A 16372-nucleotide genomic window follows, 5' to 3' on the forward strand; every position below is an offset into this window, starting at 1 on the left:
AAAATTTAAAAAAATTCAATTCTGCCCCTTAGTAGCTATGTGAGTGTCTTAGTTACCTAGTGCTGCCATAACAGAAATACCACAAGTGGATGGTTTGAACAAAGAGAAGCTTATTTCCTCACAGTCAAAGTAGGCTAAGAGTCCAAATTCAGGGCATCAGCTCCAGGGGAAGTCTTTCTCTCTCTGTTGGCCTTCTCATCACTGTTCCCCAGGACTAGGAGCTTCTCGGGGCAGGGACCCCGGTCCAAAGGACGCGCTCTGCTCCGGGCACTGCTTTGTTGTTGGTATGAGGTCCCCCTGTCTCACTGCTCACTTCTGTCTTTTATATCTCCAGAGACTGCCTCAGGACACAGTCCAGTCTGGTAGATCAGGTCCTGCCTTACTAACACAACTGCCACCCATCCTCCCTCATTAACATCATAGAGGCAGGTTTACAACATACAGGAAAATCATACAGTACCAGGAATCATGGCCTAGCCAAACTGATACACACATTTTTGGGGGGACATAATTCAACCCATGACAGTGAGTAAGGGCTAATTCTTCAAACTTTCAGCCTCAGTTTCCTTCTCTACAAAACAGTCCTATCTCATAAGGCTTTTGAAAAAGTTATTGACCTGGTATATGTGAAAAAGAACTTTGTTAACCTCAAAACACAGATAAATGTTAGCAAGGGTAGTACATTTGACCAAAGATATACATAGTATAGAGGTACAACTTTATGATTTTAATTAATTTTAGTAGTTTGAAGTTGTCTGTAACTTCCTGACCTTTGATTACGGCTATGATTTATATATTGAAAAGTCCTTGACCACACAGGTAACTCCTAAATTTTAATATTATAACCAGTTTTATTCCAGTTTTCTGGAATGTATTAAGGCACTGCTTATATTAATATACTTTATATTAGCAAAATACAAACGTTTATTTTTTTTTTGGAGAGAAGTTACATGGAAATTTTAGAAAGCCATTGCTAAAGTCTACTTTAGAGAACTATAACAGATCAAAGAAGACATAATGGGGCCTCTATTTAGAAGCTGATAACATGTAGATGTCAGATTTATTGTAGCTTCATCCATCAAGAAAACAGCTTGAAAAACCAAAAGGAAAACACTCCTCTAAGCAGCCAAAAATAGTACTTTACTCATGAAGCAGCCCTCATTCACAGCCAATTTACACAAATTTCTACCCTTTAGGCATGCATATTTATGACAGAGAAATATCACAGATGATAGCAAGTCCTGCTGACATCCGTAAATGCTATATTGTTCACTAATTTTTTTATATGTCTTATAGCCCCAACTACATTGTATGCATGTAACAAGCTATGAGTGCTCTCTTCAGCTTTCATTTCCCAGGGAAAAAATTCTACAACCACACGTAAGGTTCCCAGCTAGGCTGAATACTGACAGTGAGAGTTTAAAAATGAAGTGTACCTGCTTTGAAACTCTTTTTTGTATATTTTGCAACACAGTCGAAACACACATGGACCAAGTACAGTACAAAACCTAAAAATCTGCTCATGACATTTTACCTGTCCATGTATGTCTCCACACACTGTTACTGGTGTCGATACTGGCTGAACATTTGACTCTTCCAAGAGGAGATCACAAACATAGTCACATAGCCGCTGTAAGAAGAGAAAATGCAAACTTTTACTACAATATTAAAATAAGGATCAAATGCAAAAATTACAAGAAAGAACTAATCACTGGCAAGACTAAGATAGAAAAACAAATTATCCCGTAACGATTCTGGGGCTAGATTTCTGTCAGCTTTCACCTATAGTTCATAATGCATAAGAATGACACAATAATTATTCCAAAATTCAAACTCCCTCACTACACAGAAAACAGATTCCCTCCACTTAGGCAGGAGAAAGATAGCTTTACAAGGACTGGGAAATGATGTTTTTCACCATAAGAAATGTAAGAATGAATAATTATAGCAGGAAAAGGTTTTTATCTGTTAATTTTAAAAGTAAATTGTAAACTGTGCACTTACCATATGGCCCAACAATTGCACTCTTGGGTACTTCCAGATAAATGAAAATTTACATTCACATAAAAATCTGCACATGAATGTTCATAACGGCTTTACGCGTAATAGCCAAAACTGGAAAGAAGTCAGATGTCCTTCAACGAATCAACACTTAAACAATCTGTGGTACATCTGTACCATGCAATATTATTCAGCAATAAAAAGAAACAAACTATTGACACACAACAACCTGGATGAATCTCAAGGGAATTATAAGGAGTGAAAAAAGTCAACCCCAAAAAGTTACATACTGTATGATTCCATTTATATAACATTCTTGAAATGACAAAATTATAGAAATGGAGAACAGATTAGAGTTTGCCAGGGCTCCACAGGCAGGGGTAGCAGAAGGGAGGTGGGTGTGGTTATAAAAATGTAGTATGAGGAATCCTTGCGGTAATAGCATAGAACTAAATATACGTACACAAATGAGTATAAGTAAAACTGGGGAAATCTGAACAAGATTTTGGATTGTATCAATATCAGTATGCTGGTTGTGATCTTATAGTATAGTTCTGTATAGTTTTCATTTATCTGGGATAAATACCCAAGAGTGCAATTGCTGGGCCATATGGTAAAAAAGTATATTCGTAAAAGAATTACAGATGTGTTGTTAAGTTATTCTTCATACTTTTCTGTAGTTACTGCATTAAAATTTTTTAATAAATGCTGTTTTGAAACTACAAAACAGCCTTAACTGAAAGAATGCAAGATGTAGAATAATGTATATGAATGCAAGGTATTACTATTAGGGAAACTGAGTAAAGGGTAAATGAGATCTCTCTGAATATTTCTTACAACTGCAAGTGAATCTATGCTTACCTCAAAATGAAAAGGTTCATTTCAGTAAATAAATAATTATAAAATCTGAATCTAAAGTTGAGGAGTCATGCTACTTTTAAAAAAGAACTCTAAATGTTTGCATTTCAAAAATATTTGCCCTCTCGAATGAAGAGAACAGGATACAAGGAAAAGATCAGTCTGAAGGACTAATTGTCCACAGCTACCAAGGCCTCCACCGGACTGAGTCCAGTACAGCTAGATGGTGCCCGGCTACCACCTGACTGCTCTGACCAGGATCACAACAGAGGGTTCTGGACAGAGCTGGAGAAGGATGTAGAACATAATTCTAACTCACAAAAAAAAGACCAGATTTACTGGCCTAAAGGAGACTGGAGAAACCTCGAGAGTGTGGCCCCCAGACACCCTTTTAGCTCAGTGGTGAAGTTATCTCCGAGGTTCACCGTTCAGGCTGGGAGTGGACAGCCCCGTAAAACCAAATGAGACTAATGAGGTACAGTAGTCCAGTGACAAGGGCCAGAAGGCAGAAGGGGACAAGGAAACTGGTGATAGGGAACCCAAGGTTGGGTAAGGATATTGTTGATGTGTTGTGAGATTGTTAACCATTGTCATAGGGCAACATTCGTCGTAACTGTTAAACGAGAAACTATTTTGTTCTGTAAGCCTTCATCTTAAGCAAGAATAACAGCACAATTGGAAGAGCGTAGTCAATGTCACTGAACTGTGCATGTAGAAATTTTGGAAATGGTATATCTTTGGCTATGTGTATTTTCACCAAAAAAAAAAAGTTTGAGAAGTTAGAGGGTTGACATGTGGGGTTGTTAACCAATGTCATAAAACAATATGTGTACTACTGTTTCATGAGAAACTATTTGTTCTGTAAGCCTTCACCTGAAGTACAATAAAAAATAAATAAATAAATAAACAAAAAGTAAAAAGAAAAAAAATTGAAAAAAAAATATTTGCCCTCTCAAAGCACTCAAATCAAAAGATTTCATAGAAAGCAAATGATTCTCATAACAGCACTCTGGAGGATGAAGTATATATCCCTGCTATGCACAGGGAACTAGGGGGGAACCTTCAATCAGAGACCAGATGGCTTAGAAGGATGGATACACATCAAATTCGTCATAGTAGTTGCTAGAGATGTCAAACAAATGGGACTCCAAATTCATCTCTGTTTATTTCTTTTTTGTTAAAAAAGCATGAAAAAATTATATTATTGAAGGAATTATAGATGTGTTGTTAAGTTATTCTTCATACTTTTCCATAGTACTGCATTAAAATTTTTTAATAAATGTAAGATCTAGAATCATGTATAGGATATGCTACCACTTGTGTAAAAGAAAAAACACATATACATGCACACACATACATACAAATACTGCTTACATTTACTTGTACATGCCTAAACTGTTGTTTATGGAAAGATCCATAAGACATAACACTGGCTACCAACATGAAGATTGAGAACTGGCTGTCTGGGCACAGGAATGAAAGAGAGATTTAACACTTACAGTCTTTTATACTTTGTAAGTTTGGAAACTTACGATTGTATTACCCATACAAAAATAATTATTAAAAACATATTACCTACACATTGTTGTTGTTAGGTACCATCAAGTTGATTTTGACTCATAGAGACCCCATGTGACAGAGCAGAACTGCCTCATAGGGTTTTCTTGGCTGAATCGGAATTGATTTAATGGCACACAACAATAACAATCTTTATAGAAGCAGATCGCCAGGTCATTCTCCCTTGGCGCTGCTGGGTGGGTTTGAACCGCCAACCTTTCGGTTAACAGCAGAGCACTTAACCATTTGCGCCACCAGAGCTTCTTATTCTACATGTTAAAAAAGGCTGAAATGGCAAATGTTTTATTTTATATGTATTTCACCACAAAAAAAAAAGTATGCGTGTATATGTATGAAACCTACAGATCCACACATTCAATGCAATCCCCATTAAAATCCCAGGAAATTTTGCAGAAATTGACAAGTTGATCTTAAAAATTATACAAAAATGCAAAAAACCAGAATAGTCAAAACAATCTTGAAAAAAGAGACCAAGCTGGAGAACTCACACTTTCCAATTTTAAAACTTACTACAAAGCTACACTAATCAAGACAGTGTGGTACTGGCATAAGAGTAGACAAACATTTCAATGGAACAGAATTCAGAGTCCAGAAATAAACCCTCACTGTTACGGACTGAACTGTGTCCCCCAAAAAATATGTGTTGTAATCTCTATGCCTCTGGTTATAATCCCATTTGGGAATGGGTTGTCTTCGTTATGTTAACAAGGCAGGATCGGTGTAGGGTGTGTATTGAGTTAATCTCTTATAAAAGAAGCCGATTAGGCAAGTAGAGATGGGGGACAGATAGATACCAAGCCACATGGAGGTCTCCAAGGAAGCAGGAAACAGAAGCTGAAGAGACAAGGACCTGCCTCCCCACCCCCAGCTGACAGAGAGAGAAAACCTTCCCCTAGAGCCAGTGCCCTGAATTCTGATTTCTAGCCTAAACTGTGAGAACAAGAGCCCTGATGGCACAGTGGTTAAAGTGCTCAGCTGCTAACCAAAAGATCGGCGATTCGAACCCACAGCGGCTCTGCGGGAGAAGAACGTAGCAGTCTGCTTCCATAAAGATTTACAGCCTAGAAAACCCTACAGTGCAGTACTCCTCTGTCCTATAGGGTCGCTATGGGTCGTAATCAACTCAGTGCCAATGGGTTTGGTTTAAACTGTGAGAAAATGAATTTGTTTGTTAAAGCCATCCCACTTGTAGTATTTCTGTTATAGCAGCACTAGATAACTAAGAACTTACACTGTGGCCAACTGATTTTCCACAAAGGTGTCATGACAATTCAATAGGGAAAGAATAGTCTTTTCAACAAATGGTGCTGGGAAAAATGCAGTTGGACCCCTCCCTATCTCACTCCATATACTACAAAAATTTAACTCAAAATGCATCATACACCTAAATGTAAGCACTAAAACTATAAAACTCTTAGAAGAAAACAAAGGAGTACCTCTGTGATCTTGGATTAGGCAATGGTTTCTTAGATATAACACCAAAAGCACAATCGACAAAGAAAAAAATAATAGGATACCATGAAAATTGAAACGTTTGTGCTTCAAAGGATACCATCAAAAAGTGAAGAGACAATCCACAAAATGGGGGAAAATATTTGCAAATCGTGTATCTAATGAGATTAATATCCAAAATAAAGAACTTCTATAAATCAACAAGAAAAAAACAAACAACCCAATTCAAAAACAGGCAAAGGACTTGAATGGTATTTCCCAAAAAAAAGATACACATATGATCAATAAGCATGGGAAAATACGATCAACATCATTAGTCATTAGGAAAATGCAAATCAAAACCATAATGATACAAGGAAAGGTCATGGAAGCTCCATAGACACATCCAAACTCCCTGAGGGATTGAATTGCTGGGTGGAGGGCTGGGGGGCCATGGTTTCAGGGAACATTTAGCTCAACTGGCATAACACAGTTTATAAAGACAATGTTCTACATTCTACCTTGGTGAGTAGCATCTGGGATCTCAAAAGCCTGTGAGCAGCCATCTAAGATACTCCACTGGTCTCATCCCTTTGGGAGCAAGGGAGAATGAAGAGAACAGGATACAAGGAAAAGATTAGTCTGAAGGACTAATGGACCACAGCTACCAAGCCCTCCACCAGACTGAGTCCAATACAGCTAGATGGTGCCCTGGCTACCACCACCGACTGCTCTGACTGGGATCACAACAGAGGGTTCTGGACAGAACCGGAGAAGGATGTAGAACAAAATTCTAACTCACAAAAAACAGACCAGATTTACTGGCCTAAAGGAGACTGGAGAAACCCCGAGAGTACGGCCCCCAGACACCCTTTTAGCTCAGTGGTGAGGTCACTTCCAAGGTTCACCGTTCAGCCGGGAATTGGACAGCCCCGTAAAACAAAATGGGACTAATGAGGCACACCAGTCCAGGGACAAGGGCTAGAAGGCAGAAGGGGATAGGCAAGTTGATGATAGGGAACCCAAGGTTGAGTAAGGACAGTGTTGATGTGTTGTGAGGTTGTTAACCATTGTCATAGCGCAACATGTGTACTAACTGTTTAATGAGAAACTATTTTGATCTGTAAACCTTCATCCAAAGTGAGAATAGCAGCACAACTGGAAGAGCGTAGTAGATGTCGCTAAACTGTGCATGCAGAAATTTTTGAAATGCTGTATCTTTGGCTATGTATATTTTCACCAAAAAAAAAAAAAAAAAGTTCGAGAAGGGAGAGGGTTGACATGTCATGGGGTTGTTAACCAACATCATAAAACAATATGTGTACTACTGTTTTATAAGAAACTATTTGTTCTGTGAACCTTCACCTGAAGTACAATAAAAAAAAATTTAATTTAATTAAAAAAAAAACAAACACCATAATGAGATACCACTTCACACCTACTGGGATGATTATTTTTTTTGGAGGGGGGGATGGTTATTATTTAAAAAAAAAAAAAAAAGCAAGTGTTGAAAGGACACGGAGAAATTGGAACCCTCATGCACTGCAAATGTAAAATCATGCAGCCACTGTGGAAAACAGTTTGTTGGTTTCTCAAAAAGTTAAACATAAATTACAATTCGGCAATTCCACTCCTAAGTATATACCCAAAAGAAATGAAAGCAAGGACTCAAACAGATACTTGTACATCAATGTTCATAGCAGCATTCAAAATAGTCAAAAGGTAGAAACAACCTAAGTGTCCATGAAACTGATAAATATATAAACAAAACACATATCTATACAATGGAATATTATTCATCCATAAAAAGGAATGACGTTCTGATATATGCTACGACATGGGTGAACCTTGAAGACATTATGCTAAGTGAAATAAGCCAGTAACAAAAAGACAAATATTGTATGATTCCACTTACATAAGGTATCTAGAATAGGCAATTCATATAGAAAGAAAATAGGCTAGAGAAGCTGTGGGAAGGGGGTAAACAGGAGTTACTGTTCAATGAGTATAGTTTCTGTTTAGTATGATAAAAAAAGATATGGAAATAGATAGTAATGATACATATACAACATTGTGAATGTACTTAACGTCACTGAATTGAATACTCAAAAACAGTTCAAATGGTAAATTCTGTTATGATATAAAAATTTCTCAAGAAAAAAAAAAAGATCAGCTTTGTACAGCATCCTATTTCCATTAAGAATCCATTAGATCAGGATATATAATTTTTTATTATTTTTGAAGCAATTATCTCCAACGTTTACAACCTGCTATCGTCATAACCCTAACTTACTTCCATCTAGTTTAAGGGTAGTTCCAAAGAACAAATATGCCAGGAACCAGTGAAAAATTCTATATTTGGCCTATATTACATTATAATTTTTCATCACAGTCTCACCTCCATTCTCCTCATCTTTCCAGAATAAAGAGTACTGTTCTTTTTAGGTTAGCATCATACAGCAGCAATATATATTTTTGAAAACATTTTTCTTTTCTAATACAAAAAAAACAAAAACAAAATCGGTTGCCATTGAGTCGATTTTGACTCATGGCAACCCTATGTGTTGCAGAGGAGAACTGCACTCCATAGGGCTTTCAAGGCTGTGACCTTTCACAAGCAGATCGCCAGGCCTTTCTTCTGAGGCACCTCTAGGCCGGCTTGAACTACCAACCTTTCAGTTAGTAGTCAAGTGCTTAACCAACTGCGCAACCCAGAACTCCCTTCTGGTACTACACAATTACGAAAATTAAAACAATACAGTGATGCTTTAAAGTGGCTCTCTCAGGACCATACCCACCTTCTTTAGGTATAATGCCTTGCTCAGTTAAAATCTGCAATATTTCTTCAGGTATACACGTCAAACCTCATCAAAGAATTCCACTGTGGAATTTGCACAAGTTCTTTGCTGTAATTTGTGCACAAGAGTGGGCAGTTTTCTGTTTTGTTTCCTCCAAGTCGATTCCATGTAAGGCCTGCATGTTGTTAGTCATTTGTCCCATCCGCACTACCTTTCAGACTTTATATCTTTTAAGAAGAGACTTAACTTCCATTAGTGAGGGTCTGCACCCATCACACCATGAATATAATTTGTATATTTCCCCCCAACACATTCTCTGACACAAGCCACAGAAGAAGTTCATCTTCCATTCTTCTTCCCATACTGCATCTCTGAGAAAGAAAAGTCCTCTATTTTCCACCCTGTTACTCTCTCAACTTGCCCACTCTCAGGAAACTATGTGTGTTTCCTGTAAACTTGGGGGTTCTACTGCGTACACCTCTTTATAATGATCGATTATCTAAATATTACCCAAAGAATAAACCTACTGTAAAGTCTACCCTGAATTAAGCTGACTGTCCTCTAGAAGGGGTCCTGGTAGCACAGTGGCTAAAAACTCAGGTCCACAGTTCAAATCCACCAGCTGCTCCTTGGAAATTCCAGGGGGCAGTTCTACCCTATCCTATAAGGTCACTATGAGCCGGAACTGACTAGATGGTAACAGGTTTGGTCCTCTAGAGGGGTCTGCCTTCATCTGCATTAATTATACTGCCCTCTCTCTCCAATTGCTTTTTCCCAAATTACACCTTAATGTCATGCCATCAATCTGTAGTGAGGGACATTATAAGATAGAGTCCTCTGTAGAGCTTGTCACTGTGTAGACTATAAACAAGGTGCAGAGGATACTGTGATTAAACAATATCCTTCAATGAGGACACAGAGGAGGAATGTCACTTTGCTCCCTCTAACAGGGATAAACGAGATTTCCCTGAGAAGCTAGTTTGTTTTTATCATCTTACAGACTCTGAATTTTTAAACTGATCTGTATCCATCTTTCTACAGGCTCCTGGAAAGCTTAGGGTCTAATCTCTAAGAAGTAACCTGGTCATCATAGCTTTTATTTTATATGCTATTCTTACTTTTACTGCTGGCTCCATCTGGTTTCCTACCTTTACTTTCTCTTTATCTCATTTTTCTTACTTATTCTAAACGTAACTTATCTTGCCAAACTAATACATCTTGGTAAACCACCCTATACACTTTCTGGAACAAAGTGAGTTATCAATTAATTAACATTCTGAAACTAATTGCAGCACAGATTCCTGAGGGACTCCATGATTCCCATATGTGAACATGCCAAAATCTGCACCCACAGCCTCCTAGAACTGCAAGTCAGCCTTTGTGACTGGGCCATCATCCCTGGGGATGATCTGAAAGTGACACTGGACCACAAGGTGAAGAACATCACAGTGAAACCCTGTCACTCTCAAAGCCTGGTAAGTATCTGGAGAACACACATAAACTACTTAGGTAGCATCCTTCTACTCGAACCCAGGCACGGTAAGTAGAGTAAAATACCAACTGCCTCCTGCTATGACTGCTACTTCTGCAAATCCCAACAGAGGATTTAGAGAGGTATGTCTCTAAACAAAAGTCCTTGCCCCTCATCTACTCAGTTCAGCAGCAGCTTATAAATTCATATCAAGCCTATGAAATCTCAGTATAAACTCCATGTAGGTGAGCCAACTACACACACCAGTGGCCTCACAGAGCCCAGCCTTGCCATGGGCAAGACACATGCCCCTGTCCTCTCAACCTCTTCCCAACTTTGTTTTGCTGCTTGATTTGTAAGAAAGCATTATGGCTTCTCTTACTGCTCCAAATAGTCACTAAGGCAAGATTCTCAATCTTACCCCAAATTTAGGTCAAACTGCACTCCTCACCATGCCCAGTTAATTCCTAACCCTTGAATTAGGAGCACTCTCAAGGCCCACATTCTTAGGAGCCCCTACTTCTCTCCTTTTTCAAGACATTTGTTCACAGTTCCATTCTATTCACCACGTCCTGTCTCCCTCTTCCCTCCTGCCCTTCAAATCTCCTGAATTCTAAACTTTCATAATCCTTTGTTTAGCTGATCTGGCTATCTAAAACATACTAGTTCCTTCTTTACTTCTATACACTGGTATTTACAAAATTCCCTTAGCTTAAGAAATAAAAATCTATTTAAAATTATATTTTACAGTGTATAGAGCCTCTACTATAATGCAAAACACTGGGAATGAGGAGTGGGAATCTGACATGAGGATGCCATTCACATCTTTACAATCCAGAAGGTAAGATTATCTGTGTCTTCAGTCTGTATCAGAGTTTCTCAACCATGGCATGAACTGATAATTCTTGGTTGTGAGGGGCTGCTATCCTATGCATTGTAAGATGTTTAGCAGCATCCCTGGCCTCTCCACCAACTAGATGCCTGCAGCAGTTGAGCCAATTCCAACTCACAGCGACCCTATACATCAGAGTAGAACTGCCCCATAGAGTTTCCAAGGAGCAGCTGGTGGAGTTGAACTGCCGACCTTTTGGTCAGCAGCCGAGCTCTTAGCCACTATGCCACCAGGGATCCAAAATGTCTCCAGACATAACCGAATGTCCCACCAGGGGGCAAAACTGCCCCAACTGAGAACCACTGGTCTAGACCTCTCACCTGAGTTTAATACTATTAAAATGGCGTCTGGAGCACATTTGGCTCCAATATGCTCTACCTAACTGACCTGTGTATCCAACAGTCTCCTGGATATCTCTACTTCAGTGTCTTCCACTTGGAGGCATCTCAAACTCAGTGAGGCCCAACCTAAATTCCCTTGTATTCCTTAATCTAGTCATAGTACTTACTAAGTAATCCATGCCAGAGACTAAGAGAACATACTGAACGCTTCTCTCTCCTTCACAACCTAATCAGTCAACAGATATACCTCCTTCGTATCCTTTCTTACACGAGAATCACTTGTAACTGCCTTACTTCAGGCCCTCATAATGTGTCACTTGGCCTATTGCTTCTATGACATTTTTGTCCAATTTCAATCCACGGTCCACAGAATAATATATCTGAAACCAATTATCACCACACTCCTTAAAATCTCTCAAGATGGGGTGATGAAAATGTTTTGGAAACAAATAGTGGTGATGGTTGCACAATACTGGTAAGTGTTATTAAAGCCACTGGATTATACACTTGAAAATGGTTAAAATGGTAAATTTTATGTTGCATATATTTTATCACAATAAAACAATATTTTCACGAGAAAAAAATCACTCAAGAGGACTCCTCTGTCTATGGCAGTGTTTTCAAATGTTATGGATTGAATTGTGTACCGCTCCAAAACATATACTGAAGTCCTAACCCCTGTACCTGTGAATGTGAACTTGTTTGGGGAAATGGAGTCTTTCTTTGAAGATAGCAGTAAGTCATACCAGAGTAGGCTGGGTCCTATTCCTAATTCCTTCTGGGTAATGTTTTACAAAAGGGGCGATCAGACATGGAAAGAGTCACACACAGGGGAAACAGCATGTGAGGATCCATCTACAAGCCAAGAAACGCTCAGGGCTACCAGAAACTGAAGGAGACAAGGATCTTCCCCTAGAGCCCACATATCAAGTGCATAGCCATGCTGACACCCTGAATTTGGACTTTTAGCCTCCAGAACTGTGAGAAAATAAATTTCTATTCTTTAAAGTCACCCACTTTATGGTATTTTGTTATGGCAGCCCAAGGAAACTAAGCCACTAAACTCCATTCAAATACCATCCTCATGGTTTTGTCATATTTCTACCACATAGCAGTCTAGTTTTCTTTGAATCTACTTTTTTTTTTAGTTAGCTGCATTTTAAACAATATTACAAAGTTACAATGTGATTTGTTTTTCCCTAAAATACAAAAACATTTCAAAGTGTTTACCCATGTACCACCTAAAAGATAAAAATCCAAGTTTATTGGCTTAGTCTTCCATGATGTGGCTTCTGCCTGTCTTCCCAGCACTACCACCAGTCACAATAAAGTACTTCAAGTTCCATAAACCAGTCATTTTCTTTCAGATTAAGCTATAGCATTGCATGTGGTATTTATTGTTTGTATGTTCTTTTCTTCCCCTTTTGTGTACCTGAACAAACTTGCTCATCCTCTCATTGTGAAACCATCTTCAACTCCTGAGTTAAATGCTTCTTCAATTTTCCCCAACACCTTGGACAGTCGTCTATTATAGCACCCACTACACTATATAATGATTATTTGTTTACCTCTCCATCTCCCTTATTATACTGATAGCCCCTCAAAAACAGGGAGAAGTATCTGACTCTATCTCTGGCACCCACAGGGAACAGGACTTAACACAAGAAGCCATTCAAAGAAATGTTTGCGGTAAAGAAGTATACGATTCAATTCAACAAACCTTTATTGTCTACTACTACAAGGTAGGTTCTAAGATTGTGGAGAATACAAAAATAAACATGATCCTGGCCCTCAAAAAGCTTACAATCTAATAGTGGAGACAGGCATATTTGCTGACAAAACACTCTAAGTGGTAAAATGGAGCAATAAAGTGTTATGGGGCAAAGCAATGTTAGTGCGGAAAAGAAATAATGGGAATTTAAAATCAGTTAATAAAATTCAAATATATACTCTGCTGGGTCACTCAAACCTCACCAAGTCCAGGCTCTGATATCTGTTCTGCCTATCACAAGGATTGCATAAATGAAAGAATGGGCATGAAGGTGCTCTGAAAACTGTAAATAGCTATGGAAATTCTAAGCTTTACTAACATCCAGGAGCCCTGAATGGAAGTGGTATCTGAGCTGAGCTCACAAGGGAGGTACTAGGGAGCACACAGGGTATTCTACAGAGGAAGCATAGGAGGTGGACATGAACGTGGATGCCAGAGTCAGACTACCTAGGTTTGAATACAAACTCTTCCACTTACTTACCAGCTGTATGACTTTGGAAAGTTACTTAATCTCTCTGTACTTCAGTTACCTGTCTGTAAAATGGGGCAAATAATAGTACCCACCTCATAGGGTTGTTATGAGTAGTAAATGAGTTAATATTTGTGTTGTGTACTATATAATAGGTGACAGAAACAGACTGAGTGAAAGCACAGAATCAGGAAAATCCAAGGCATGTTGTCAGAAGAGGACACTAAAGTGCTTAGATAGGAATGTAAAAAGAAACATGATGTTGTCTATAGAGTACATGATAAAAAAAGGCTTACTATTAGCCATGCTAAAAAGGCTATTAACTATATCAGAAAAAGTCCTGCACAGGGAAGCTTTCCAACCCAGTTCTGACTGTCATTGACAGCTGGACATCCTCAGGCAGATCATCAACTGTGAAGTTCAGTTTCCCTTTCATTAAAGTGGGAAGGGTACAGAACTAGATGAACTCTGATACTCTTTTGGCTCTGAAATTCTAGAAAAGGGGCTGAGGAGTCATTAGAGACCTGCACTCAGTAGCTACCAGCCACATGTGGCTACTGAGCACCTGAAATGTGGCTAATCCAAACCTGGATGTGCTGCACACACCAAATTTTGTGGACTTAGTACAAAAACAAGCTCAAAATATTACATTAATAACTTTATATTTATTGCATGTTGAAAGGATATTTTAAACATACTGGGTTAAATAAAATATTATTAAAATGAATTTCACCTGCTTCTTTTTACTTTTTTATAATATGGCTACCAGAAAATCTGTAGCTCACATTTTGTGAGTATTATATTTCTACTGGCAGTACTATTATAGACTATTTTCAGAAAACACAGGAGAATGTGTTTCTGTGGCCAAAAGGATATAACAAAATACCAGACATTATCAGAAATGGTCTTGAAAACACAGAAAACACTCTTCTAGAACTACACAAAGCCATAGTATGTGCCGAACTGCTGTACTGTTTTCAGGTTTCCTTGCAGTACCTGAAGAAAGATACAATGCAAAACCAAACAACTCAGGTAAATATAATACTCATGAGAAGCACATAAGCTCTTTGTAAGGAAGGTTACACTTTGGTCCACTCACTTTCACACATTTCATCCATATTCCTTCAAAACAGTTAGGGAGATTCCATCCAGTACTAGGTAGAATGATGAACAAGATAAGCAGTAAGAGACAAAGCAAGCTTCAAGTCTGGAAGGATAAAGACTACCGTATATAGTGAGAGTCTATAAAATCAGATAGAGCCTAGATGAGGAGGTGCAAAGGCCATTCACCAAATCTCAGAAAACAGCAACGGAAAATTCTTTGAAGTTTCATGGAGGGATTTCAGACAGAAGTACAACTTTGCAGAGCAGGTAGTCTTATATGAAAAACTCAGAGATAGTTCAGACTGAATATGAAAGTGGGTTCTAAAAAGATTACATTAAGTATTAATCCATAAAAGTAGTTACTACAGAATTATACAATTCCTTGTATTGCATTGCTAATTTTTAAGACAGACACTAGTATTCTCTCAATCCCTTCTACAATAACTGCCTTCAGCTCCTAAGTAAAAAACTGAACACCAAGTTCTAACTTGCTTTGTAATTTCTTTACTTCTTGTTGTTAGGAGCCACCAAGTCAATTTTGACTCATAGAGACCCCATGTGACAGAGCAGAACTTCCCCACAGGATTTTCTAGACTATAATCTTTACGCGAGCAGATCACCAGGTCTTTCTCCTGCGGAGCCACTAGGTGGGTTTCAACTGTCAACCTTCTGGTTAGCGGTCGAGCGCCTAACTTACAACACCTTTAAGAACTGTCCAAGAGATTGGACAATTTCCAAGTTACAGAATCCTTTCCCCAAAAAACCACTAAAGTTTAAGTATTCAGTAAACCTGCCTTTTATTATTCATTCTCCCACTTGGCCAAATATGGGATCTGTACCTTCTAAGGTCCTTTCCGAAATCTTTCTTGTGGAAGATAATCAAGTGAGCTCTTTGTAAAGAAGGTTACACTTTGGTCCACTCACTTTCACATATTTCATCCATATTCCTGGTCCACTCACTTTCACATATTTCATCCATATTCCTTCAAAACAAGTAGATTTGATCCAGTTCTAGTGATATGACAACTTCCAATTCAGCTAAAGGGAAATCTTGATTAGATCTAGAACATCCTATGCATTTACTATTTGATCTATTACCTCCAACTTCTAGTCAATTTAAAATTAACACAGGCAAATTTCTGTCATTTTCTTTTCTATCAGAACAAATCTTTTCCATTAAGATAATTAAGTGGCCCTCATAACTTCTTTCCCTCCTCTAACAGAATCTTTTATTTTGGCTTTGAAACCTAAGAAAAGGTGCTCCGGGATTACTTTCTTGGTCTGACTAATTTTAGTTTACACTTCATGCCAAGAAACAAAAATAAAATAAAATTTCCTTAAATACACCAGAGATGAGCAGCACAAGTAAATTAATCTGATGGAAACATTTCTGAGACAAAGAAGCAAAGTCTCTATTTATAGAGAAAAATTAAGATTCTTTTTCCTCAGTAGTTGAAAAGAAGATTTAAAACAAAAAAAAAAGTTTATTAATAAACAGATACAAGCTAAGTACCGAACCAAAAAAACCAAACTCGTTAACGTTGAATTGTTTTAAAAGAAAATGAAATGACTTACTATTTCCTTAAGTGAGAAGGAAATTTAATGTTTATCAAACTAAGAGGCCTAAAGAAAATCCAACTGATTATCTTTCAAATCAT

The 16372-nt window shown here is 38.1% G+C and overlaps 1 protein-coding gene across 1 annotated transcript in view; it reads right to left on the bottom strand.

Moving 5' to 3' along the window:
• Positions 1–16372, bottom strand: part of PPP6C (protein phosphatase 6 catalytic subunit) — a 34847-nt gene that overhangs the window by 16404 nt on the left and 2071 nt on the right. Inside the window, exon 2 of the mRNA XM_004375661.2 lies at positions 1535–1630. Coding sequence (XP_004375718.1) covers positions 1535–1630 — 96 coding nt within the window. The remainder of the gene's footprint in view (positions 1–1534; positions 1631–16372) is intronic.

Source organism: Trichechus manatus, unplaced genomic scaffold, assembly GCF_000243295.1.
Source record: "Trichechus manatus latirostris isolate Lorelei unplaced genomic scaffold, TriManLat1.0 scaffold00038, whole genome shotgun sequence".
Classification (NCBI taxonomy): Eukaryota; Metazoa; Chordata; class Mammalia; order Sirenia; family Trichechidae; genus Trichechus; species Trichechus manatus.